General features: G+C 39.1%; 1 protein-coding gene and 1 long non-coding RNA gene across 2 annotated transcripts in view; one reads left to right on the forward strand and one right to left on the reverse strand.

Moving 5' to 3' along the window:
* Positions 1-11162, forward strand: part of LOC141782235 (uncharacterized) — a 493504-nt gene that overhangs the window by 136574 nt on the left and 345768 nt on the right. The window lies entirely within an intron of this gene.
* On the reverse strand, positions 466-9208 carry LOC141782218 (receptor activity-modifying protein 1). Its single transcript, XM_074658307.1, has 4 exons — positions 7189-9208; positions 6187-6232; positions 4346-4484; positions 466-2519 (listed from the first exon to the last, which is right to left on the reverse strand). Exons 2-4 carry the CDS (start codon positions 6230-6232, stop codon positions 2261-2263), a joined length of 444 nt encoding a protein of 147 aa, XP_074514408.1. The 5' UTR covers positions 7189-9208; the 3' UTR covers positions 466-2260.

Below are 11162 nucleotides of genomic sequence, written 5' to 3' on the forward strand. Positions count from 1 at the left end.
ATTTAAAGCCATGCTTTCCATAAAACTTCAGTATTTATCTATTTTTTTAACCTCTAGAGCACAGAAAGCGACTTTAAAACAAGCTCACAGTAGCCTGTTACAGAGCAGAAAGCAGAAACAGAGTTACATAGCTATTCAATTGGATTGCTATATGCATGACTCTGCCCTCATTTCCTCCATGTCTCTGTGCACTCAGCACACAGCTGCAGATTGGGTTGGACTCTCAGTGACGGTATTGTAATATTGCTTAATGGAGCTTTGCATTGTTTTGATGACGCTCTTCATCAATCCTCTGATGTATACTGATCTGATGACAAAATTATGAAATGCAGTCCTGTATGTTTGCATCTTAACTGACACTTGGTTCATGTGGATACTTGAATAGCAGGTCCATCTTGCTGTAAAAAGGTTTTCAAACAATTGTAAAACATTATTTTTTGTCTGAAATAAATATTTATTATGTGTTTCAAATACATACAAAGCACCATTCTTTATTGTCCGCTTAAAAAAAAAGATGACATAACAATACAGATTATTCAAGTATCACATATAGACTTCTGGAATGAGGTTGGTGTCAAACAGAGCGGTAAATCATTAAGGTTTTGTTTTCCTCTACGTACTATTGCTGCCAGATGGGTGGGGTCACCATATATGACAGAATAATGAGTTCCAGAATGTTCAGACATTCACAGCTAAGTATTTAGACAGTCAAGTATAAATTTCTCCCTGCAGAATGTATGAAATGCTTAATGCATGCTGCTTTACAGGACGTCATGACACACCCAGCCAGTGAGAGGTAGAGAACATTTGAAATTTGAGGAGAATAAAAGACACTACAACATTAAATGGCTTGACAGTTGCTTTCGAAGAATTCTGTCATCTGGTGCACATCATATCATGCAAGCTAATGTTTTACGGGCCTTTCACATAGAACCCGGGTTTGCGCTGTGCTCGCCACACATCACAGTGCTCCACGAGCAGTGGAGTGGTATATGTTTGTGTATGTGTATGTACCTGAAGGAAAATTGCAGTAGCCTACTTTTTAACCTTATTTTCATAATTGTGGCTGAGCTGACTATGGGTCATGCCAACATTAAGATTAATAATTAAGATTATATCGGGGCAAACAGCTTGAGCCTTTAGATTTACACATCATTTCAAACACTTGTCCATGAGTCTGACCAAAAGTAAACATAGAAATTAACCCTATGGATTGGCTAATTGTTCCTAATAGGGCTGTCAAAGTAGCGATAATAACATGTTAGAGCGAATGCGTTTTAATGCCGCCAATTTTGCATTAAAGCAACTTGCGATTTTTAGGTTGTATCAAGCTCACTTGTAAAGCTAGAGCAAAAATACTGGTATCATATCTAAATAGAAAACCTAAGGAAACCATTGGTACCAACCACATTATACTGCTACGCTCCAAACGTATGCTACATTTTGGTGGGGAAAAACTGTCATAGCCTTTTTCAAAGGGGTCCCTAGACCTCTGACCTCAAGATATGTCAATGAAAATAGGTTCTATGGGTACCCACGAGTCTCCTCTTTACAGACATGCCCACTTTATGATAATCACATGCATTTTTGGGCAAGTCATAGTCAAGTCAGCACACTGACACACTGACAGCTGTTGTTGCCTGTTGGGCTGCAGTTTGCCATGTTATGATTTGAGCATATTTTTTTATGTTAAATGCAGTACCTGTGAGGGTTTCTGGACAATATTTGTCATTGTTTTGTGTTGTTGATTTATTTCCAATAATAAATACATACATACATTTGCATAAAGCAAGCCTATTCGTCCACTCCCACGTTGATAAGAGTATTAAATACTTGACGAATCTCCCTTTAAGGTACATTTTGATCAGATAAAAAATGTGCCATTAATTTGTGATTAATCACGATTAACTATGGACAATCATGCATTTAATCACAATTTAATATTTTAATCGACTGACAGCCCTAGTTCCTAACTAACTTTTGTAAAATTGAGGTTTATTTAAAAAGCTTATGTTATATATGTTGATTTGCTGGAGTCCGCATTTCCCGATATCTCTACACCACAGGTGGTGAGTGCAAAGTTACGACATGTTCTCAATCCCAACTCGTCACACACGGACACCAAACGGCGGTATTTGACGAGCTGGGAGTGAGAACGGGCTGAAAGTTAGCATGACCCACTGACAGAATGGCCACAATTATGAGAATAAGGTGACCTAAGCTGAAAAATCCTGCAATTATCTTTTGTCAGCTCAGCGTATCAGAGCCCCGAAGTGCTGGTCATATCTGAGTTCCAGGTGGTGAGAGGAACACAGAAAATTGGCAGGAGGAGTGTGGCAATGATAACAGGGCCTATTAACAGAATGAGAGTAGTGAGCGGGGGGTCATGGACCTGTCCACAGAGCTTAAAGTACACCTTATGAACCTCCAAGAAGGCCGTGTTTACCAGAAATCCGTGACCCCTACACCAAGACCTTTTTGCCCAATCGTCCACGCAAATCTCCAGTTGGTTGTAGATGCTGCAAAGGAAGAGAGCAAAGGCAGATCATAAAGTTAAGATGGCTGAAAATGATTCCAGCAGACTGGATGATTTCACTACTAACATTGTGAGCTTTTGAGAATATCAAGCTGGAGACACACCAAGCCGACATCAGAGAACTAGCGGCGATGAAGGCCGCTAGTTGAGTTGCCTCACTTTGCCTTTGTCTTGGCCAAAACGTTGCACTTGAAAACACCGCAAAGACTAGAGCCGGCCGGCCAACTACCACGCACGTTCTGTGCCTGCGTGAGATGAAATAACTCTCCACAACAGCAGATGGTGGTAGTCTGTATTCGTTATTCAAAAAGGCTGAGGACTGCGAATATACAAGCCATTTTTAGGATATGTACATGAAACAAAGCGGCATTTGCATTTTCATTTTAACACCACTCTCACTCACCATTAGCTTCATTTTAGATGGCCATATTGCTGTGAAAATGTTGTACTGGAATGACCAGATGAGATGAAGGTGAAAAATGAGAAGGGCCTTCTGTGTTTTTCCTCTTGACTTTACTCGTTGGCTTGCTTTCCTCACTTCCACACTGTTTCGTATAAGCTGAACAGCCAATCAGAGTGATTTCTCTCACCGTCTGGCTCCGCCGCCGATTCGGGACACACCGCAAAAACTACGGCGACAGACCCAAACTGTCTGACGGCAGACCGTCGGCTTGGTGTGTCAGGGCCTTTAGTCTGTATTCTGAGAATCAGTTCTTGCTAATTCAAGTAAGTTTAGTTAAGTGTACAGTGTACATCGTTTGTGCATTTAGGTTTAAATTATTACGTTAAAGTTGCATGGTGAAGCAAATAAAACATCTCACATTAATAGACAATTACAGCTAAAAGCATTATGCAACAGTAAAATTATATTGGACAAAAATACAGTAAATGCATGTTCATTGTGTTGTAGCCTACTACCAAACTAACATCTTTCAAGTCAATACAGACTTGAAAGATGTTTGTGACCCGGCAGCCATGATGAGATCAGTAAATACCAAGCACGGCCCACCAGCCGGAGCAAACTTTCTCATTTTACAGCTAAACAGTACACTATAAGATGTTTCTGAAAACATTTGAGTTGAGAAATATGCATTACAGTAAAATAATATTAATTAAAATTTAATTAGCGCTGCCTAGTTTGACCATTTGATCGGAGTTTACGAGTGATTGACAGCTGCCTCCGTTGAATGAACAGCCAATAGGAGCGCTCTCTCTCTCTCTGAAATGACCTGTGATTGGCCAAAGTCTCCCGTCACGGGCTACATTTTTTAAGGCCTGAAAACAGAGCCATAAGGAGGTGCAAAGGTCAAGTTTTCTCTCAGAACACTTGAATTACAACTTGCTGAAAGGCTAGTATGGAATTTTTGTCCAATGATGCTAAAAACATTCTGCCTACTGAAGCTTTAAGTTTTGATGTGTCATGTCCTCTGGGTGAAGAAGCGACCACAGCCTCTCAGAAGCAGCATAAATTGCACGAGCGGTTTTCACTGCAAGATTTTAGTTTGGAAAACATCCACTAAGATGCAATTGAGCCTGACAGCTGGAAGGTACAACAAGCTGGGCTCCTTGTGATGATGGACACTCCACCCTAAAACACCATTTGAGCTGTATGTGAGCTTAGCCTCAAACCATGTTAGCTGTAGTATTGGGTATCTCCAATACCGAGTCTGATCTGATACTTATATTAACTTGCGTGTTGATTAAATGTTGAAATAACAGCTTGATCCAAATACTGGAGAATGGAGAATGTGACTGTGAAAGAACCCTGCATTTGTTAAATGACAAAAAGGAAATATAAATAAAATGTACCGTTTTACAGTGGGCCATGGACAGCTGTCCTGATAGCCACTTGTCTCCATGCTCTTGTTGAAGTCTGATAGGCAGTTGTCAACGGCGCTATCAAACATGTGCCGGTTACATGGTTGAACAACAATTTTCGCTGACATTCCTAGAGAAAACAGACACAATCCAAACTATTGAATGAGCACATAACAGCTTTTTGATTTGAACCTGATAGGTCAAACATTAAAACCATCCCAGTATTGCCAACATTTGACAGCTTTTTTTTGTTTTGTTTTGTTTTTTGGATGGTGCATCACATTTATGTTTCTAACCTTTTTATCACTTTTGCTGCATTTCCACTGCGTGTTACGAGGCCGCTCTACTCGACTCAACTCACTTTGTTTTTCCATTAGCAAAAATTGTAGACAGTACCTTTTTTGGCACAACCTTGGTCGAGGTTCAAAAGTGAGCTGAGCCGTTACTAGAACCACTGATTGGTTAGAGAGAATCGTCACTTGTGCGAGATCCTGCATAAACCCGCCGTTTTTAAATAGTCAAGCTCCCGTCAATAGTGTCCGCGATTTTTGTATTCACTCAACCAAGATTTAAAAAAATGTCAGCCTGCAAAACTACGTCATACACTGTGTACACTACGCCGTACAATTGACGGAGTGAAGACGTCCCTCTGTTGGGTTGGCTATGAAAGGATCCAGCGAGTGTCGCGTTGAAGATGATGTCAAGGCAGTTTCATGCGTTGTCGCTATGGCGATTATCTGAAAATCCCACCTACACTGAGGGGGTACTATCAGTGGAAAAAAGAAAATAGAGAAAAGTACTGGTACCAAAAGTGAGTTGAGTCGAGCAGAAAATGAATAGTATAGCATGTTGAAAAAAGTCACAGTATAGTATGTCGAAAAGAAATCATAGTATAGTTTGTCGGAAAAAAAGTCACAGTACAGTATATCAAAAGAGTCATAAAAAAGACATAGTATAATATATTGAAAACAGAGTTTAAAAAGTCATAGTATAGTATGTCGAAAAAATGTCACAAAAAGTCATAGTATAGTATGTCCAAAAAAGTCATAGTTAGTATATAAAAAAACTTCATAAAAAGGCATAGTATGTATGATAAACAAAATTCATAGTATGGTACAGCATGTTGCAAAAAGTCGAGTATGAGTATAGTATGTTGAAAAGTCATTAAAAAGCCATAGTAGTATGTTGAAAAATGTCACAAAACAGCCATAGTATAGTACGTCGAAAAAAGTCCTAAAAAAGCCATGTTATAGTATGTCAAAAAATGGCACAAAAAAGTCCTAAAAAAGTCCTAGTATAGTATGCTGAAAAAAATGTCATGGTATATGATGTCGAAAAAAGTCAGACTATAGTAGGTTGAAAAGTCATAAAAAAGGGCATAGTACAGTATGTTGAAAAAAATTCATAATATACTATGATGAAAACAGTCAGTTTAGTATGTCGAAAAGTCATAAAAAGCCATAGTATATACTCAGTCGAAAAATGTCATAAAAATGTCATAGTATAATATGTTGAAAAAAGTCATAGAGAAGGCATAGTATAGTATATGAAAACAAATTCCTGGAAAAGTCAGAGTAAAGTATGTGGAAAAATCATAAAAATGGCATAAAAGAGACATAGTATAGTGTACCGAGTTAAAAAATGGCATAAAAAAGTCATTAAAAATGAGGCATACAATGACGATGCTTCTTGCTTTAGAGCTTGTAATGATGTAATGATGATAATGATCATTTCAACTTCAAACCCACTTGATGATTTATCTTTATGAGTGTATAGTGACTGACCTCATGCTAGAAAGCTAAGTACTTGGCTATATTGAAATTCTGACTTACCTGTCCAGATGAACATAAGTGCCAGCAAGTATGCAGTCAACACCATCTATTTAAAAAAAACAAAAAAACAATCATGGCATTCACATCAGTTGTGTTCTGTATCTATGTATCTATGTCATTGAGGGCTTTATTTTATCTTTTACAACAAGAACTGCACATGAAGTGGTCAGCTTTTTTACATGCATACATAATGAAGAGAAGATAAATGGACTGGTGGATATGCACGAGTGAGAGTGAGTTCTCTGCTTCTTCTTCTTCTAACTTTGTAAATGTTCAATTTGTGTTATCTGTCATGTCCAGGCCCACAGGGACACTTTTCTCCAGCTGGAAAATCCATTTCTTTCCACTTCCTCCCCCACACTTGAGTGACAATGTGCAAGACAGTACTTTGATTAAACACAGAAACAAATCACAAAGGCAGTGCAAGACATCTATACCAACAGTTTTTTCCTGAACCTGTCACTGCTTCAATTTTAATGCCACCCTTAAATTTACCATAATCTATTACTTCCCAAGCATAATTTTGAACATGTTCAAAAGTCCAGCTACACATTTTGAACAGCAAAAAAAACAAAAAAAAGACACTAAGCTCTGTATGAAACAGACATGGTGGCCATCTGCTTCCTGGACATTCCCACAAATTAATGAACTTATCTCGTGGGAGGCAGACACTGAAAACAGATGTTACCAGGGAATGCAGCGAGAGGAAGATTTTCTTTTTTCTTTTTTTTTAATAAGCACACATGTTATATCTGTGCTTGTATGAAACAAATGCACAGCAAATGCTGTGTATTCTGAAATTTACAAGTTAGTTACAGGTCCATATAGAAACTCACAGACTGATAAATATGCATTCAATGTATGGATTTAAACTCTTTTATTTTATTTACTTTAATAAAACAAGTGTCAGTTATTGTACTCAACAAATGTATCAATTATAGAAAGCAGGTTTAAAATCTTAAAACTGATAAGCAAAGACAAAAATGCTCTATAAGCACATACCCCAGCTTTTACGTTACGCTGTTTGAAGCAGTATTGTTTCCTCGTGGATCCCTGGTGAAAAAGCCTTGATTAGCACAAGGTGCTGAGGATGCTTCAAATGGTTTACCAGCCAACTAACAGATGCACAACTGGTCACAAAAAGCCTCTGTGTGATCTGGTCCAGTTTTCTTATCGGTGCAACTCAGAGCTAATTGGATTGTGCAACAGCAATGGACAGCCTGCTTCCTTTCCCAGACTGAGCCGGCTGTTCCCATGCTACCCAAAGACATGCTTCACACAGAACCCCCCAGAGACACTTGAACTGAGAGGCCTCAATGTCAACAAGCATGTATGTTGGCATCTCACAGATACCGATATATTTAATGTCAATATTTATGTGTTGTGGTCAGTCTTATTCCTGCACAAGGTCAGAGGGGTGGACTATATTCTGCTAATCCATCATGCACTGAGCAAAAAGTGGACAGGTTGTCGGGCTGTTATTGCGATGCTTGCAAACACAAAAATAGAAAGTCAATTACGGCCGCAAGCGGCAGTTTGCGGGTTCAAACCTTTTTTCGCTCAAAGAATTAAGCAGTTGAATTGCCAAAATCAAAGCCTCAAGCAGCAAAGCAATAAGCGGGATTTGGGCTTCTTAAAGCAGGGGATAGTCACTTAAACTGGTTTAATTCTGTATAAAGAAAGAGAGGGACCAATCACACACTTGTTTTAGAATTACAATGTATGCAGCCTTTCAGTAATTGCACAATCAAAGTCCTGCCAGTCATGTTTCTTGGCATTTTCTTGGCATATGTTTCAACAGCTTAATTAAAAATATCTAGCAAGTTTGGTGATGTTTGGACAAACTCATTGATTTAAGACCAAATTTGTGCCAGGCCCATGCACATATTTGGAACTGGTGGCGCCCCATTTTGAGCAAATAGTTTTACACACCTGGTTCAACATTGTTATGAATCATTCATAACCAGTCAATATCTTATAAACGCAATGAGATATCACCAAGTTTTTGGTTGGTAACTTTTGATAAGCTTAGTCCAATAATGATCCACAGAACGTTTGGTAGCACTGATCAAATATGAATTCATATTCTGTTTCTAATGCCAATTTTTTCGCATAAAATGTTTTCAGAAACATCTTATGGTGTACTGTTTATCTGGAAAGTTTGCTCGTGCTGGTGGGCGGTGCTTGGTATTTCTTCAACTGATCTCAACAATGGCGGCCGGATCACAAACTTTCTCATTTTGATCGGAGTTTGCGAGTGATTGACAGCTGCTCAGAGACAGCAAGGCTTCAGCTCGGCTCTGATTGGTTGTTTTCCTCCGGTCTGTGAAACCTTGCAGTTGCCATTAGGAGCTCCGGAGGAACATGATTTTTTTTTCAGATTACCTGTCTCATGCACTACTGTCAGGATATAGAGACCGTTTTATAAAAATAACTTTTTTTAATCATATTTGCTCCAATTCTACCTACTGCTGCTTTAAGGTGACCACTGGATACTGGATCACATTCAGTCCTAGCTCCTCATGAACAGCCACTGTTTGATAAAAATAAAGCCGGACACAGTTCTGGCTGCAGGGCTGTTTGGTGTTCTCTGGAGTAATGACATGATAATCTGCTTACACAGATCTGCTTCTGAGTCTGATTTCCTAAGCACCTAAATACTGCAGATAGAAAGAACAAGTGTTCCCCTGTGTGGGGAATATTAATAGATACTGCTTTTGTTGAGTTAGAGTTCAATGATAATATAAATATGTAATAACTATTATGAATAAACAAGCAAGAGAAACCCTTCCTTGTACTAATACTGCTATGTTCTTAATCCTACAACCTCATCAGTCTCTTGTTTGGTGCTGGATATCAGAATCCTCCCAAATATAGGCCTCCTTTTCCCCTTTGAATTATATCCATGACTGAGGAAAATGACTGACTGTGGAAAATGTGACCACCTTTGTGTGGCATTCCATTTGTCTCGACTAAATGACTCTTTGAAAGATGGATCTTTCAGGAGCCCAGTTAAAATATCTCTCAGCACTGCACTATCAGGTCGTTCCGCTTAAGTGTAAAATTAAACGTTCCAACATTGTTCAGCTATTCAGCCCACTCGTTTGGAGTTGCTTAGCAATGTGTACACATAATATAATCATAATCCATTTGTGAGCGGAGAAATGCTGAGGAGTGGTCATAAGAAAACATTTCCATTTCCCTAAATTGAAGGCATAACGGTGTAAGTGACAGAGCAAATAGAGTACACAGCAGATAGACACTGTTTGGTAAATGCTCTGTGCCTGTGAAAGGCAATGCACGTGCTGTTTGGACAGTGTCTCTCATTTAAAGTCATGGAACATATTTTGTCAGGTAGGAACAAGAGTAGAACAAAGAGGCCATATTATAAACGTGACATTTGCTTTACAAAGGATGGGGGAAACGTAAATCCTTGTTTTCGTCTGCAAAAACTACCTAACTCTTTTTCCATACATTTGTTATGTGCATACCACCAGCCTTGCATGAATTTGTATGGTTCTGTAATAAACTGGTATTTGTATTAGCCTGCTTTGCATCGGAGGAGATATGACGATTCACAGGATTGGGTAGTATGGCTAGCAGGAGAAATACACCCTAAAATGCAGTATTAAAGTGGCAGTAGGCAGCATATTTTTAGCATCATTGGGCAAAAGTTCCATAATAACCTTTCAACATGTTGTAATTCAAGTGTTCTGAGAGAAAACTAGACTTCTGCACCTCCTCATGGCTCTGTTTTCAGGCTTTATAAAATCTATCCTGACGGAAGACTTTGGCCAATTACAGGTCATTTCAGAGAGAGATCGTTCCTATTGGCTGTTCATTCAACGAAGGCTGCTGTCAATCACTCGCGAATTCCGATCAAACAGATCAAACTAGGCAGCGCTGATCAAATATGAATTAATATTCTGTTACTGTAATGCCTATTTCTCGCCTCAAATGTTTTCAGAAACATCTTGTAGTGTACTGTTTAGCTGTAAAATGAGAAAGTTTGCTCCGGCTGGTGGGCGATGCTTGGTATTTCCTCAACGGATCTCAACATGGCAGCCAGGTCGCAAACTCTCTGATTTTACAGCTAAATAGCGGGCCCGGCCGCTACTCTGTCTTTCAGATGTTGTCATGCTAGCTTTTCGCGAAGAACGCTAAATATTTCTACGAATTTACGCAAAATTTTGGCGAGGAAAAACTGGCATTGCCATTTTCAAAGGGGTCCCCTTGACCTCTGACCTCTAGATATGTGAATAAAAATGGGTTCTATGGGTACCCACGAGTCTCCCCTTTACAGACATGCCCACTTTATGATAATCACATGCAGTTTGGGGCAAGTCATAGTCAAGTCAGCACACTGACACACTGACAGCTGTAGTTGCCTGTAGGGCTGCAGTTTACCATGTTATGATTTGAGCATATTTTTTTTATGCTAAATAGAGTACCTGTGAGGGTTTCTGGACAATATTTGTCATTGTTTTGTGTTATAATTGATTTCCAATATTAAATATATACATACATTTGCATAAAGCAAGCATATTTGCCCACTCCCATGTTGATAAGCGTATTAAATACTTGACAAATCTCCCTTTAAGGTATAATTTGGACAGATAAAAAATGTGTGGTTAATTATGTGCTGCACCTCTTGGAGACTGTGCACTAACAGGAAACTTCTCGCCCATTACACAAGGAAGATATTTCCCTTCTTTGACTGACCCCAGGATGCACACTAGGGTTTCCAGCAGTGCAGCTCCATTGGGATGTCAGTGTAGCTCAGTGTGTAACACGCTTCAACTTAGCTGGTCTGGGAGTATGAAGTAATGTCTGTCAGGGCCATCTATCCTCACTTTTACTGATTCTGCCACTTACATAACATTTGTGGGATGGAAAACTACAGGACTAATGGGGGAAAAGAAAAGATTATGAATGCAAGTTTCATTGTTTTTTTTTATGCAGCTGACCTGTAAACA

This window comes from Sebastes fasciatus, chromosome 14 (assembly GCF_043250625.1).
Source record: "Sebastes fasciatus isolate fSebFas1 chromosome 14, fSebFas1.pri, whole genome shotgun sequence".
Classification (NCBI taxonomy): Eukaryota; Metazoa; Chordata; class Actinopteri; order Perciformes; family Sebastidae; genus Sebastes; species Sebastes fasciatus.